General features: G+C 33.6%; 1 protein-coding gene across 3 annotated transcripts; it reads right to left on the bottom strand.

Annotated features, from left to right (window-relative positions):
- Positions 1-4,805: 4,805 nt before the first annotated feature.
- Positions 4,806-12,863, bottom strand: LOC109173027 (E3 ubiquitin-protein ligase HERC2-like). 3 transcript variants are annotated; one of them, XM_019322285.1, is made up of 10 exons: positions 12,741-12,863; positions 12,089-12,529; positions 11,889-11,975; positions 10,958-11,047; positions 10,187-10,267; positions 10,000-10,077; positions 7,633-9,753; positions 6,585-6,731; positions 5,388-5,680; positions 4,806-5,103 (listed from the first exon to the last, which is right to left on the bottom strand). In XM_019322285.1, exons 2-10 carry the CDS (start codon positions 12,134-12,136, stop codon positions 5,007-5,009), a joined length of 3,042 nt encoding a protein of 1,013 aa, XP_019177830.1. In that variant the 5' UTR covers positions 12,137-12,529; positions 12,741-12,863; the 3' UTR covers positions 4,806-5,006. The 3 variants fall into 3 exon arrangements, with proteins under 3 accessions (XP_019177830.1, XP_019177829.1, XP_019177831.1); XM_019322284.1 differs by having other exon boundaries at positions 12,089-12,863; XM_019322286.1 differs by lacking the exons at positions 4,806-5,103; positions 5,388-5,680; positions 6,585-6,731 and adding an exon at positions 6,871-6,944 and having other exon boundaries at positions 12,089-12,863.
- Between the last annotated feature and the right edge of the window lie 4,367 nt (positions 12,864-17,230).

A 17,230-nucleotide genomic window follows, 5' to 3' on the forward strand; every position in this document is an offset into this window, starting at 1 on the left:
GAGAAAAACCACTATAGTCGAGGACGATTTTGGGTATTAACTCATTATTATTTTATAGTTGTACACGGATTAAGTTAAAGTCAACTTCATTATCATTTTATAGTTGTATGTGTACATTGAACTTTTGAGAGTACATTTTATATTTATAGAATATATTACATTGGAATACACACACATTAAAAATAATACTATAAATATATAAGTTATTTTAAAATTATTATGATTAGTTTATTTTAAAAAAAAAATCTCTAATAATCAAAATCAATTTAAAACATTAATAAATATCAATTAAATATATTAATCATATTTATAATATTATGAAAAAATTATAATTATATAAGATTTATGATACAATCATATATAGACACATTAAAAATAATACTATAAATATATAAATTAATTTAAATTTATTATGATTAGATTTTGGAAGAATATTCTAAGTAATCAAAATAAGTTTTAAATGTCAGTAAATATCAATTTAATAAAATATTTTTAAAAAAAATAATTTAATAAATACATTAATTAATCATAGGGCATGTTTGGTTATTGGCGGATTCGCCGACTTTGGCGTTTTGACCAAAGTCAAAACGCCAAAGCCATTGTTTAGTTAACAGCGGATTGCTCCAAACCGCTGATTTTAGAAACGCTGCATATAGCAGCGTTTCTCTTTGGCGTTTTGGGCAAAAGCCCAAAACGCCCTAATATATTAAAAAAAAAATAACGTTGTTGTTGTTAATTAAAATGAGAAGCCTCATGCTTCATTAATAATGAAGCCTGAGGCTTCTAATTCCCTGCCCTGGGATGCAAATTGGGGCGTTGAGCTCCCCTTTTAATGAGGGAGCTCAACGCCCTTTTTTTTTTTTTTAATTTATTGTCGATTGTCGATGTGGGATCGAATTTGATCCCACATCACATTTTTTTTTGATTATTATTATTACCATTAATTAATTAATAATAATAATAATAATAATTATTATTATTATTATTATTATATGTATACCCTTTTGGTCATTTTACATGTTAACCGCTAATTTTACCAAACATCTTTTTACAGACCGCAGATATAATCCGCTGGTCAAACCCACTAACATAATCCGCTATTTGTTAACCGCTAATACAATCCTCTAACGCTAACCGTTAACCGCTATTTGCCAAACAAGGCCATAGAAGGATGACAGCTTTTCTGTCATTAGTTTTTTTATTATTATTATTAATTATTTATTTATTTAATAACCACCTTAGTTCTTTTATTAATATTAAGTAAGTTTGATTTAATTTAATTTATTAAATGATATTAACTTTAATTCAAATTATTTAGCATCAGTTATAACAAACAAAATGTTGAGGGAAGTACGACGCAAATTTTATTGTTTTTGACAAAAAATAAATAAATAAATTCAATTAAAGCCTTGAAAAAAAAAAATTAAAGAGATAATGGTACAGCATTACTAGTACAAAAATCCCAATCAAGGGGCATATGAAATGGACAGGAGTTTTGTAAATTTGTAATGTAACCCCAAATTGTTTATTGTTTTGACATGAATTTGTTCCCTAGACTTGTGACTTGCATAAATGGTGCAAATTAAAGTCATGTTCACAACTTCACACTGATTGTGGTCCCACTTCCAAGATCCTATCGTCAAGTGAACAGATCCTCTGATCATGGGCTCAGATTCTCATTTTACTATTTTACTCCTAATCATAATGAATTTCACCACGACTACTTTAATTAGCGCATCTCTAACACTTTTCTCCTCATTTTAGTATATCTTTCCTTATTTTCTCTTGATCCTTCTTCATTTTTCTCCCATATTTATAAGAACATCAATAGTAGTACTAGTCAGGGACGGAGCCAAAAATTTAATTGAGGGGGCGAAGAAGTAGGACGAATTCAAAAACATTTTTCAGTAAAAGCGAAACATTAAAACAAAAGAGATAATTTTAAAAAAAAATTACCTAAGATTTTTTTTAATAACCATTACCTAAGAAATATAGTTGTAAATATTATTGGATATGTGTGAAAAATAAAACACATCGAAACTTTATAAAAATATTCATAACAAAATATGAAACATAATAAATATGATAAAATAATTTGAATAGAAAACACATTATAAATTACACATCTCACTATTAATATAAAAGAATTATATATATATATATATATATATATATATATATATATATATGTGTGTGTGTGTGTGTGTGTGTGTGTGTGTGTGTGTGTGTGTGTGTGTGTGTGTGTGTGTGTGTGTGTGTGTGTGTGTGTGTGTGTGTGTGTGTGTGTGTGTGTGTGTGTGTGTGTGTGTGTGTGTATTAAATATTAAAAAAGTGACTGTGTTGAAGCCATAGGGAAACGACTCAAAAATAGTGACTGTGTTGAAGCCATAGGGAAACAACTCAAAAATAGTGACTATGTTGAAGCCATGGGGAAAGGACTAAAAAATATGTAAAACTATGTTAATGCAAGAATTCGAATCCAAAACCTTTCCTATTACCAAACATGTGCTCTACTAACTAATCTAACTCTTTACTTGTTGACATTTACTAGTTTTTTTATACTAATACTAAAACCTATACTATATATACATATATACATACAAAGATTATATATGGGATGGAGGTGGGGGTGGGGTGAGGGGGCAGCTTCCCCCTTTAGCTCCACCCCTAGTACTAGTTTTTTTGGTGATTTTTATCAGTCCAAGTAGAAAAGAGAGTGAGGAAGGGAGAATTCAAAAAACAAAAACAAAAAACAAAAAAAAAACAATAAAAACAAAAACAAAATAACAAGTGCTTAGAGAAATAATAAAAAATAAAAAAATTAAACAAAGCATATTTACGCGCTAGCTAAGCGCGCAGCATTTCGCGCACCTGCGATGTTAATCTCTTCATTTCTTTGTCTTATAGCATCAACAAGGGGCCCACAAAAATGTATTATTTGCAAGAGTGAAAAACCACCCATAAAAAAAAAAAAAAAAAAAAAAAAAAAAAAAAAAAAAAAAAAAAAAACCCTTCCCTCACTAGTTAAAAACACATCTTTGGTTTTTTGATTTACAAAAATTAAATAAAATCCACAAATGTGAATGCTCTAACAGCACGTTTGGTTCACGGAATGAATTTTGAGGTAATAGGAATGTCATTACATAAGGAATGGAATAGGCAAGGAATAGAATAGGAATTGCATTCTATTGTTTGGTTTGCTGAAGGAATAGACTTTAGGAATTATATTATAGTGTTTGGTTGATTTAAGGAATAGAAATGAAATATGTTTTAAAAGATATAAATGCCCTTATCAAAATATGTGATGGTGGTGGTGGTGGTGGTGGCGGCGGCGGTGGTGGTGGTGGCGATGGTGGTGATGGTGGTGGTGGCGGTGGCAGTGGTTGGGGCGACGGTTGTGGCGGTGGTAGTGGTGGTGGTGGCGGTGGTGGTGCTGGGTGGTGGTTCTGGTGGCGGTGGTGGTGGCGACAGCGGCGGTGGTGGTGATGGTGGCGGTGGCGGTGGCAGTGGTGGGGGCGGCGGTGGTGGTGTTGACGGTGACGCTTGTGGCAGTGGTGGTGGGGGCGGCGACGGTTGTGGCGATGGTTGTGGTGGTGGCGGCGGCGGTGATGGTGATGGTGGTGGCGGTGGTGGTGGTGCTGGGGTGGTAGTGGTGGCAGTGGCGGGGGCGGCGGGGTGGTGGGGGCGGCGACGTTTGTAGCGATGGTGGTGGTGGTGGCGGCGGCGGCGGCGGTGATGGTGGTGGTGGTGGCGGCGGCGGCGATGGTGGTGATGGTGGTGGCGGCGGCGACAGTGATGGTGGTGGTGGCGACGACGATGGTGAAATAGGATAAATTTATATATAGGATAAAAAAATTAGGTTAAAGAAAGGGGTAAAAAAAGAAAATAGATTCTAAAATTTATTCCTGAGCGTTCAGTAATAGGCTAATACCAGGGGGGCCCTAGTAATAGCTATTACCTTATTTGAGGTAATATGCTATTACTAGGAATATTATTCCTGATAATAGAAATGGTTACCAAACAAAGGAATAGCCCTATTACTGGGAATGTTATGCCATTCCCGGCCTATTCCGTGAATCAAACGGGTCATAAGTCCTACACTCCTACACATCATCTATTATTTTATTCACTTTTCTATGATTAATAATTTCAACTTTATCATTATAATTTCTAATTTTGATTTCAAATAATGAAATAAAATATTTTTCGATTTTATAAAATATAATTTCACAAATTTAATTCAAGCATTTTACGCCATATTAAAATTCTTTTTTGAAATCGTCTACGAGTGGTGATAGTGGTGGTGGTGATTGTGGTAATTTAGTGGCATCGGTGGTGGTAATAATAATCTGAAAACTAGAAAAGAGATAAGAAAGAATATAAATAAAGAAAAATAAAAAATGCGAGAAAATATCTTCCGACCAAAAATTTAAGAAAACATTTTCTTTCAAATTGAGACTTTTTCCGTTGATCAGAATAAATATTTTCCTTGAAATTTATTTTCTTTAAATATCCAAACACATGAAATTCAAAAAATAACTTCCAGAAGTCATTTTCATAATTTCCAAATGGACTCTTAATTGAAAATTGTAACAAAGAATCAAATATGACAATACAAAAAGAGTTATAAGATTAAATATGAGGGTGCTTGACAAGTAGCAAATACGGAGTAATTGATAGTTGATACCTTACACTTCTTACATTTAAGATTTTACTATACAAATCATTTTATCAATTAATCAAGCAGGCAAGTATTAGTTACTACTCTTAATAAAGAATACAATTACACTAGCAAAATTCTGTACTAACAAACCAACAAAAAAAGTTTTAACAAAAACATGGAAAAAGTGCTTCTGCAGACAAAATATATGATGTACATCTAGATTTTCTTCATCATTCTTTCTGTTTTTTCTCAGAACTGTAAAAAAAAATTTATGGAAAAAAAAAAGAGGAAAATTCACACAATACAGAGTGAAGATATTGCTAGTACTTTTTGTTAGATTCCATTAACTATGAGTGACCTTGATGTTGTGTCTTTCTAAAACCTTCTGTCCATTTTCCGCCCACCATTTTTCAGCCTGCTCTCCAGAGAAAATTTTCCTACTGTAAAAGAAGCAAAAAAATCCCTTCACCAAACAGAGCATTCAAACAACTTCATTCTTTACAATATATTTCTTGAGATGCAAGAATCTAAAGGTTCATTCTATATACTGGAATCACAATAGGCCAGAATCCATAGGTGAACTTTCTAAAAGACTCGAGAACTGAATTTTTATTCTTTAATCAACGTTAATTTGATCCAAAAGGAAATAAAATTCCATTCGCATACTGAAGGGAGAAAAATGGTATGGTATGGGGGTAACCCCAGCCAAGATGCAGAGAAATACCTGAAACGAAGTCTCTTTAGTTGATTGCCACCTCCAGGCAATGAAAAAATCGTAATGTATACGCCTGGTTCAGGTTGTATCACTCTCTCCGAGTTCTGTTGAACCTTCACTCGATTAGATGAGGGCGGGGCATTTGTACTGTCACTGGAGTCACTTGTGGGCGAGGTTGTGCTATTAGTCACAGTGCTTTCACGAGAAGGTTGACTAGGATCATTTGAAGACTGTTGAGCATTAGAGTCAAATATGCTAGGGGCAATATGGCCATCTGGCCCCATTTCAGACCTTATTTTCAGCTGCCAGAAGATTTGGATCATATGGACCGTTAAACACTAACAGTTAGGTAACAGTACACATTATTAGGCTGTTATGAGAAGGAGTGAGACCAAGTCTTACCCGCTTAAATAATTTCTATACAAATTGTTGAAAAATAAAGAGTTAGGTTTATCTATAGGGTTGTGTCTGTTTATGAATAGGTATCAGTTATGGATAGTTACTTACAGTTATGTGTTTGTATATATATATATATGTACTATGTTTCTTTATTAGAAACACAGATAATACTAATATATTTCAGTCTTATATACATTTTCTATTCTTTAATTCTTCATCATTGCTTCCGCCTAACTGGCGGGTGGTATTATTCTCCACCCGCCAGGCCATTCCATCTTTCAAATTCAACACAAACAATGGAAGAATGACCTATATTTTGATAAAGGGAAAAGATTAAGGATGAATGACTAAACTTCTTTTGGATATGCCCAACAATGAATTATATTTGGAGTATTTACATAATTCTTCAAGGTATTTATTGAGCATTTATAATTCAAGGTATTGTATTGTAAACTTAAGTACAATACAGGGAAGAAATCTAATTTGTTCTTATTCTGGTGCAAATAATTGAAGCATGTACTCTGTCTCAACTAAAAGCCTAAGCTAATAGTTGGATTGTACATTTGTGCGAGCCAGTTCCTTTTGACGGGGCTCCAAGCAACACGTGAGTCATAGTCTCTTTTTCATCAGGTGACGCGGAGATTCGGACCCATGACCTTTGGCATGGGGTTGGCTTTGATACCAAATTGAAGCATGTGCTCCGTCTCAACTAATAGCCTAAGTTGATAGTTGGATTGCACATTTATGTTTATATAGTATATATATGCTCCACACAGATAGTGGAGCTGAGAAGAAAAAATGTCCAACCTGTGCATAGAGAGATTTAATGACTTCTTTTGCAGCTTGGCTTTTCTCGGACTCTTCAGCTGCTTTAGCCTTAGCCTCTTTTACTTGCATTGTTTTTTTCTCGAGTTCTGCTTCAAGAAGCTGAGATTTGCTTGCAAGCTCTTCCACCTATAAACAATTTCAAGGCAATTCCTAGTAAGCAAATTAATAGTGTTCATTAATCGCCTCAACCAAACAGACTATACCCTTTTCATTTTGCATACACATCAAGATTTAGTGTTTATCATCAATGCTAACTGTGATTACCATAGACCTTTAGCCCATATGTAAAAGCCCCCTTGACCACTAACTCATGCTATTGCACAACTAATCGCTAGTTTTCTGTCCAAAATTTGCTTACTAATAACCTATCTTGTCAACTAGATATAGAGAATGTTAACTGACCATGACTAATTAGCGGTATCTGGGCAAGTGTTGCTCAAGAAACTTAACAAGAAAAACAAAGTCGATCTAGTAGAGAAATTAAAATTGTTGTATACTTTAAATAAATTTAATTAAAGTGAGTAGTTTCTATGGAACATTCTTGATTGTTTTCCTCTAGCTCCTAAAACAAGAAGCTTCCCGATATCTCATAGAATATATATTAAAAAATACTTGATAACAAAAGAAAATTGGACGAGTTAATACCAGCAGAGGTTCTCCGATTATAGTGGCACCGCTACGTTTAATCCCAAACTTTCAATTTAACCACCCATGGTCCTTCGACATTCAAATTTAACCATTCATGGTTCTTCAACTTTCAAGTTAACCACCCATGGCCCTTCAACTTTCAAATTTTTAACCATCCTTGGTCCTAATTTTGCCCTTACTTAAACTAACGAAAGGACCATGGGTGGTTAAAATTTGAAAGTTGAAGGACTAGGGTGGTTAAATTGAAAGTTTAAGACTAAATGTGCGGTGCCACTATATTCGAAGGACCCCAGCTTGTATTAACTCAATCTTGAACGCATGTATGAGGAAATTGAAAAAAAAAAAAAAAAAAAAAAAAAGGCGTATTCAAAAAACTCACCTTTGCCCTTAAACATTTGATCTCCTGACTCAATGTTGCTTCATTTTGCTTTGACGGATCATGAACTTCTTCATTTGTTTGAGTAAAAAAAGATAAAGATGGCATTCCAGGTCGCAAGAGACTTGTCTTTCTTACAATAGGATATGTTGCCTGAAGGGAACCAAGAATGGGAAGATTGGGAACCGAGAGAGAACTCTTTGAAGAGACATGTGGACTAGCTGGGGACTGAAGCAGGGAATTATATCCTCTTTGAGCATTTTCACTAAGGAAAGTAAAGATATTGCCTTCATGTTTTTCAACTTTTACATCTCGGTTGGGACTTCTTCCTTCAGTTAGGTTGAAGGAATTAATAGAAGAAAGTTTGTCAGTCCAGAGATGCTGTCGATGAAGTCCAGTATTATCCAGCAACTTGCTAAACTTAGTTTGTGAAGCTACACTTTCAAGTTTTGCGATATCAGTAACAGATCCAGGTGTCATGGGCTTCTGTAACTTGTTAAAACAATCATCACAGACACGATATGGCTTATTCATACTCGGGGCTAAAGAAGCTTTAAGAGATTTTCTGCTACTACAAGTTGAGCAAACAACCAGGCCGCAATTGTAGCAATTATGACGTTTTCGTATGAAATTAAAAGGATTGTGACAGACCGAACACATTGAATTATCGACGCTAGATACCCCTTTATGAAGACAGATTGCAGCAGTTAGATTTGACCCGCATACAATGCTCTTCACCTGCTTATCTTTAAAGAATTCTACAAGGGTGGGGGTACACTGATCACAAGTATCGCCATGACCAAGTTGCCCGTAGTTACCCTTTCCCCAGGTATAGACTTCTGATTTCGAAGTCAAAACAGCAGTATGATGTAAACCACAAGAAATTTCCCGTACAATGCTCTTGGCAATTTTACCTTCGACACAAATTGGAGATGTCCCGTCGGCTAGGGGACTTCCCAATTGTCCATTCTTGCCACTACCCATTGTATATACACGCCCAAAGGTGCTTAGAGCGGTTGTGGTGCTATGCCCACAGGCCACCTGGGTGAAAGTTTTTTCACCCAAAGCAGCTATACACTCTGGAGCTAGTCTGGCTTCTTTATCGCCATGTCCTAGCCTGCCTTTCTCTCCATCGCCCCAGGTGAATAGCTTTCCAGATTCAGAACAATCAGACGGTCCAGAATCGACGGGTGTACTCATTATTTTGACAACTGCAGCCGTGTGCCAAATACCACAAGAAACCCTCAGTGTTTGTAATCCACTCAAAGCCTCCACTTCTCGTGGAATACTAGTTCCACATCGGTTTCCATGGCCTAAGGCACCAAAGCTTCCATCTCCGAATGTAAACAACAAGCCTGAAGATGTTATAAGGGCCGTATGCCAAACCCCACAAGAGACAAAACGCACTTGGAAGCATTCAATGGGACCGCTTAGTTTCTTAGGGATCCAATGACTGACCGCACTTTTGTGTCCAAGCAGACCACAGTTATAAATACCATCACCAAAAGTATATAAATCTCCGGAGATGGTAACCGCACAAGTATGATGTTCACCACATGCTACCATCTCGACATTCATGCCACTAAGAGTGTCAATAAGCATGGGTTGGGGAATATCGGCCTCAATCCCATGCCCCAACCTCCCACCAGCTTCCTCACCCCAACTGAATACCTCGCCTCGTTTTGTGAGCAATACTGCATGCCTATAACCACAAGCAATACTATGAACATCAAGTACTACGGTTGACTCGAGTGCCCTTGGGGAATGAGCATCGATTTTCATGCTAGATAATGAACTGGCTCCGCTCAAGGCACCACCCAGCACTCCAGCTCCAGTGCCTTCACCCCAAATGAAGACATCACCTAGGCTTACAAAGTCTTCACGACAAGAACCATGGCTTGATGAACTTAAAGCACTAGATAAACTTACTCTAGATACTTCAGCAGCTACAGAATTTCGGGCATTTGGGCTTCCAACATCGGTTGGCAGCGGGCTAACAGAATAGGAATTAGTGTCAGCAAATGTATGAGTTTTGGAAGATGCAGTGTAGGAAACAATATCAGCAAATGCTTTTCCCAATCCGCCTTGAGTAAGAGACTTGCTTCGTTGGGTGTCCTCTTGATCCTGTTCCAGTGAAGCATTTAGGAATTTTTTTTTTTTTTTTTTGGTGTGTGGGGAGGGGGTAGGGTTGAGTAGGTTTCTTGGAAGAAGAGGAAGAGGGTAAAATTCGAAACTTTTATGACAATTCTCCGACAAAATTGTAGGAGTGGAAAGTAAATTACTTACAGATGATAATCTTGAAAATGGAAAGACGTTTTGACCATGTGAACTACGAAAAAACACACCTTCAGTTATGCCTTAAATTTTTACCTTTTGGTAGCTTCCATTTGAGATTAGTGCTTTCAGACCAGTAAGCCAAACCTCAGCTTCATCCTTGTCCTTGCATATCTATCCAGAATTTGCATGAGACAAAGGTAAGAGCTGATATAGATAGACATGTTGATTATCATCAGAGTGAAGCACAACTAATTAGTTAGGAAACTCATAAGAAACACACCACATCCAATGATCTATCATTATATATGAGAGAAAATGACTGGTATTCCTTCTCGGGCCGAGGATACCGTTGGAATATTGCCTGAAAAAGAGAAAAAATTATGTCTCACTCGGATGATCAACTGCTCAATTTGTAAATACTCTATAGGTGCATAAACATTTAGAAGCTCAATGCCGGACAACTAGTAAACTTAACAAAGCTCTTCATGATATCGACCTTTACAAGACCATTCATAGAGCAACAAAGCCCTTTGGATTATTAATCTAGAAACTACTTGCCATCTTTATTAAACCAATGAAAGTTATCTGCCAACCCAAAATCTACATAGGTCCCATCTTTCTATTAAATGGCACATGTTTTTTTTTTACTTTTTCATTTTTTTTTTAAAGATAGAAGTATTTCCATTCTTCACTTCAAATTCATTATTTTTTTTGTTAACTCTATAATGGCAGAGAAACTAAATACATTAGTCAATCCCAAATAATCTGTGATTAAAGCTATTTGTATTGGGTAACACTAGCCCCCGATGCACAATCCTTCCCAATTGTGCACTCCAAGAACAATAAAGAGAAATAAAAAAGAACCAATTTGTTGCCGGGAAGTTAGGGTATGTAATTGTTGGGATGCCTCAAAACATTAGGACAAAAAGTAATTCAAATGAAAAAAAAAAAAAAAAAAAAAAGGTGAGATTGAGGATGCATTTGTCCATCAGAATGTTATTTTAGAAAATCTTAAGGAGTTGAGATATATATTAAAATAGATCAAACTCACAGTTCGCTGCCCAGGAATTATCCTTGAAACACGATTCAGTTCTAGCTGCTTCTCTTCTTTGCCATAATACCATAGCAATGCGGACTCATCCTGAAATTGTTTTAATAAGAACCAAAACAACGATTGTTTTCCCAGTAGAGTAACTGAACTGGTAATTTAAGTTAAACATTTTTAAGGAAACTAATGAGGCAGAAAAGATTCAAAATATTTGAAATTTATACTAGCTCAAATATACAGAGTGTGGTATTTTTTCCAAGTTAAACTCCAGATACATGAAGCAACCCTAATAAAAGGTTGTATCTGCCACATCTACCACCATCACCCAATCCTCGCTTTAGAACAAAGAATGGGTAATGAGTATATAGCCAACATTTGCCATTCATTATATCAACGGCTAAATTAGCCCCAAGGATATGGATTAGTTTCCCTAAACACGAACCATTCATCAGAGTTCAAAGGAATCATTGATTCTGTCCCTGAAATTAAGCGCCCTCACGTGATAGTTTAAAGTTCACAAGGGCAAATGAGCAAAGTAGCCAAATAGAAAAATACAGGAGACTTAACACTATTCCAAATAATGATCATGTTGCTCCCTAAATGAAACCACTCAATCTCAAAGTAATACACAAATGATATGACACGCAACAAGAATGCTGTGGTAACTCAAATATTCCAACAATCCAACTTTTATCAAAATCTGGCGCAATTTTCTAATATTCATCAATTGAAACCTACCGTTATGAGGCATTACAAGGAAAACACACAACGCACAACATATTCAGAAGAATAGAAGTTCTAAATGCATTTGATCCACTGTGACAAAGTAAAACCATTCGTTGAATGCATAACACATTCCATGCAATTCACAAATTTAATCATGCCAAAACGGAAATAAATAGTGTTTAGATTGACAATATGGGAAATAACTCACAATAGAAAGTCGAAATGGACAGAACTTTGGTTTTCCTCTGCGCCCATACTTCAACAGGAATGCCCCTTTTTTCAATGTTGTAATGGCCTTCAAGAAACATGGCCGATATGGAAAAAACCAAGACAAAACGTAATCTCATTAACTATTATTCTACACTAGCATTTACCTTAAACTTACATTAAGGGATTTGCAAAGTATACCTGGTCGATATCCCTGTCGGCAATACTAGGCCTTTGAAGACCAGCCATTCAAGTGACAATATTGACACAAAACCCATTTGAACAACAATAGGACAAGGCTCTCCCCCTACTTCTCTGCCCCATATACTAACTACACCCACAATAACTGATTACTTCAAGAGACTACACTCTAACTCCACCTTCAATATCCCAATTTCTTTATCTATCCCATTGTTTAATTCAGGAAACCAAATCCCAAATTTGTGAACTTTCCCCTAAATCATCAAACACAGAGAACCCTCAATGCAAAATGCGACTCAAAGGACATGTAAAACGCCCAAGCTCTTGACCAGCTCAAAACCACTCATAACAGAAAACAATAATGAAAACCTAAACCTTCCATAATTTGCATGCATTACATTGAGTCTTGGAACTTGCATAAATAATTCAACCCCATAAATCCTGTTAGAAGGGATTGCATTTAGCCCTATTTATTGAAATCAAACATTTGCCAAAATCTGGGAATCAAGAGTCCCTTTAAACAGATTGAAATGCCAAAATCAAAACCTTTTTGGAGATTAAAAAAAAAAACAAACAAACAAACAATTTTGTTCGTAAATTGAAGCTTTTTGTAAAATTCAAAAAGGGTTTTTGAAAATGATTGGGAAATTACCAAATATTCAAAGGATGAAATTCTTTTTGCATGCGTCCCTTAACGTGCAAAATCCGTTCATACGTATAAATACGCATGAAATTCTGTGTTTTTACTTTCTCCTTTCTCTCTCATCAATTTGATTTTTCTTTTTCTTCTTTTAGTACCCCTTGTATTCCGCAAAGCCATGTCCTATGTTCCAGCACTGGCATTTCACCATTGCGATGTTTGGCTTTGAGCAGTAGTATTGCAATTAGTTGAATCAAATGTGTAATTGTAATTGGTTAATTATCTAATTAAAAATTTTATAATTTAACAATTACGTATTTTGTATTATTTTTGAAATTTGTATTATTAAGAGTAAATCTTATTATTTTAATTAAAAAAATTATAATTTATACATTTCCATAATATGTCAATTATTAATGTCACTGCTAAATTAGGTACTTATAATGCAATATAAAGCTTGAACCCTCAACCTCCATATGAGAGAATAACTTAATGTCATTAAACCATAAAGTTATTGGCAAAGTAAATGCAATTTAAAACTTAACAAGATTGTTTTACAAAAACTATAATTGATTATACCAAGACGGTGTTTTCTATTTTTGTTATAACATTATCATCATTGAGGACTTTTATATAATTTTATTATATTTATATTACATTTAAGATTTTTTAGATAGATATATAACTTAATCTAGCAAGTAAATGTTAACTAAGTTTCTAACTATAAAACATAAAATGTATAGAACATAATAAATTATCAAAGTACTTAAGAGGTCCATGTACTATATAATTTTGTGTGATTAAGTCTTTATATTTCGATTTTTCATATATGATATGACATTCAACTTATATTTTATTTTATTGAATCACTTCACTAATATATTAATGTTAGAATTTAGAAAATAAATAACAATCAATGCTTTCAACTATATTCAAATTATCAACCCCTTATAAAACTATCTTCAATCCACTCTAACTAACTTACCATGCAACCGCTTTAACACTACTTTGCATAATTTAATTAAAGACCATTTTAGGATGAAGGTTGTAGAAAATTTTATTTATATATATATTTTTAAAAGTTCCGTACACATTAAAATAAACTTAAATTTAATTTTTTAAAATCTATATTATTGATAGAAATATTAGAAATGATTTCTAATTTTAAACTTTCAAATTATTTACACCTGTAATTTTTTAACAAATAAAATATTTAAAACACATGTCACTTGGTTTATTTAAACAAACAAATTATCATTAACAAAATTTAAAACACGTATTTTAAATGAAAATTTAACTATGTTAACAGGTGCGAATAGATTGTGCAAATAATTAGAAAATGAAAAACTTTTTTGCAAATAATTAGAAGGGAAAATGGTACTTTTTACCCCTGAGTTATACACTTATAACACTTTTTCCCCCTCAATTATTTAGGTAAGCACATTAGTCCCCTCAATTATTCTAAAAGTGGTGCTTTTTCCCCCTAATATATTAAATTGACATTTATACCCTTAAAGTAAACATTTTTTTTATTTTATTACTCCAACAAATTATTGCGTATACGTAGGGATGAACACGGTTCGGTTTGAATTGAACCGTTACTAAAGCAATTGAATTAATAGTTTATGGTTATGATTCAGATCTAGAACCCAATATTTAAATGTCAATTTATTAAAATTATGTATCAAAAAAGTTGAATCTTGAACCATGAACCGGCGGTTCCGGATCTGATTTGCGATTTTGAACTGTCTTTATTTTAAAATTTTATTTTTTATTTTAAAATAGTCTAAATTCAATAATAAATGTATTTTATTTTTTTCAGTTCGAAACATGAACCGTCCGTTCCGGTTCACGATTTTAATAAACTCTAAATATCGAATTTCGATTCTAAATTGTAATTGGAATATTTCGGTTTGGTTGCTATAGTGTTTGTTTAGTTTGAACCAAATTATGGTCATAATTTTTTGGAGAAAAAAATAAATTAAATATTTAGTTTAAGGGTAAATATGTCTATTTAACTTTTCAGGGGGGAAAAACAGCCACTTCAATAATTTAGGGGAAAAAAATGCTATAGGTATATAACTCAGGGGGAAAAGTGCCATTTTCCCTAATTAGAAAATCAAAAACTTTTTTGCAATTGATTTGGTTGAAAGAATTTGCATGGAAATAGGCGTGTTTAGTGACGGGCATAGGTTGGAACTAACTATATTCACACTATTCAACTTACTCTTATAATTTCATGGAACAAGGGTCAAATAGGTCATCGAACTGTACTCAATAATGCAATTAGGTCACCGAACTTAAAAAAACTACAATTAAGTCCCTGAACTAACCAATTATATTCAATTAGTTCAATTTATAGATTTTTCAGGTAATTAGCAGGTCACCTCTAATTTAAAATATTTTTAAAATATTATTATTTAAAATAATTTTTTAATTAAAAAAAAATAAGAAGAAGAAGAAGATACCGTCTCTACCGAAGACGAAGAAACCTTCTTCGTCTTCCGGCCATGGAGACGGAGATAACTTCTTCGTCTCCATGGCAGGAGACGAAGAGACTCTTCGTCTCCGGCAGAGCCGATTTGTTGTTTTTTTTTTTTTTAATTTTAAATAATAATTTAAAAAAAAAATTGAAAATGGGTGACCTGCTAACAACTTGGAAAACCTACAAATAAGACTAATTGCATAAAATTGGTTGGTTCAGGGATCTAATTGTAGCTTTTTTTAAGTTTAGTGGCCTAATTGCATTATTGTGTGCAATTCGATGGCCTATTTTACCCTTATTACTAATTTTATCACCTACTTAGCTTTAATTTGTCCTGCAACGGTCCAATATTTTAAAAACTCAAAACTACTCCACCAAGTTAGACTTCTTCTGATTGTTGACTTGATAATTACAGAGTTTCAAGTTCAACTCTCAGCGAGAGCGACCTATTGACTTTATCGATTTAAGTCAGCCAATTATAAAAAATTTAAAGTGATTTATTTCATTGCCAGTTAGAATCAGAAGACATGTTTCATCCAAAACGTACTTTCAAATAGCAACTTCGAACTTTCTCGTAAATCATAGTTAAGCATTTATTAGACTATTACAAATACCTCATAATTTTATCATATAAATACACAAATATAATTAGTAGGGCCATAGGGGAGGCACTCCATACCTTCGGCTTTTTGAACTCTTTATTTATTTTGATAAATTTCCACATTTTGGTTTTGAAAAAAAAATTACACAAATTAATTAAAACCCAAAGAACATATGTAGGTTAGTAATTAGAAATAAAATGTTTGTTACACTTTACCTTATAAGTAACCAACACTTTATTTATGATTAGTATTACATTTTTCAGTATAAGTATTAGTATACATTTTTTATTTAGACCGGAACCGTCTCACGGATCCCCACACAAGTTTTTCATCGTTATTATCAAAAGCTTTCTTACACAGCAATAGACTTTAATTTGAGGCAACTAACTCTTAGCTAGGCTTCCATACAAATTGCATGTCTTTTTCATTGGTTTTGCATGTAAGAGTAGTGTTCGATCACAGAAGTGTGTTTTCTGTTCTTTTAAGCAGATCGAAACCAATTCAATGTAATGCTCCAGCAATGCCTATTTCTCTACAGACAATTCCAAAATGAAAAATTCTGCTCAAACTGAATATGAGAATTGGTGGAAATTAAACCCATTTGATCTGGGGAACAAATTAAAATGGGTTTAATTTCCTCCAATATCTCATTTTCAGTTTATTTGCAAAGATAGATGTGGAATGTTTGGGATGTGAAGAACCACTTTACTACCTATTTGACTGGGCTAGTTTCTCCTCTTTTTTGTTTTTGTTTTTGTTTGTTTTTTCCTCCCCCAATCCTAATATACATGGCTTGAAAATAAGGTAATTTAGACTAATAACATTTGGACCAATGTTGGTCGTAGGCAAAAAGTTTGGAGGGGAGGAGTGAATAAACTTTTGAAATTTTTTTACTTTGAAAAAAAAAAAAAATCATAAGAGTTTTTGTAGTGTAAGTCTTTTACTTGCATTGTTTTGTTAGAATCATAACTTTAATTTTAAAAAACATTTTAAAGAGTTTGTTAGTTATGTATATATAAATATATTTGGGTAGTCAATGACATGTGGGATTCAAAATTATTTATTTTTTTATTTTTATAAATTATAATTTTTATTTTTAAAATAATTTAAATTTAACAATTATTTTATTTTATTTTATTTTTTTCGATTCTGAATCATAAGTTCATAACGAACCGAATCGTGGTCATTTATACATATAAATAATAATTTATTGGAGAAGAAAAATAAATGAAATACTTATTTTTAAGAGTAAAAATGTTTATCTAACATAAAAATGAGAAAAACGGTCACTTTTAACATAATTTAAGGGAACAAATGTTGATACATAAATACTTAGTAGAAAAATTGCTATAAGCATATAACTCAAATGGAAAGACGTGTCATTTTCCTTTTATATATATATATATATATATATA

This window comes from Ipomoea nil, unplaced genomic scaffold (assembly GCF_001879475.1).
Source record: "Ipomoea nil cultivar Tokyo-kokei standard unplaced genomic scaffold, Asagao_1.1 scaffold0465, whole genome shotgun sequence".
Classification (NCBI taxonomy): domain Eukaryota; kingdom Viridiplantae; phylum Streptophyta; class Magnoliopsida; order Solanales; family Convolvulaceae; genus Ipomoea; species Ipomoea nil.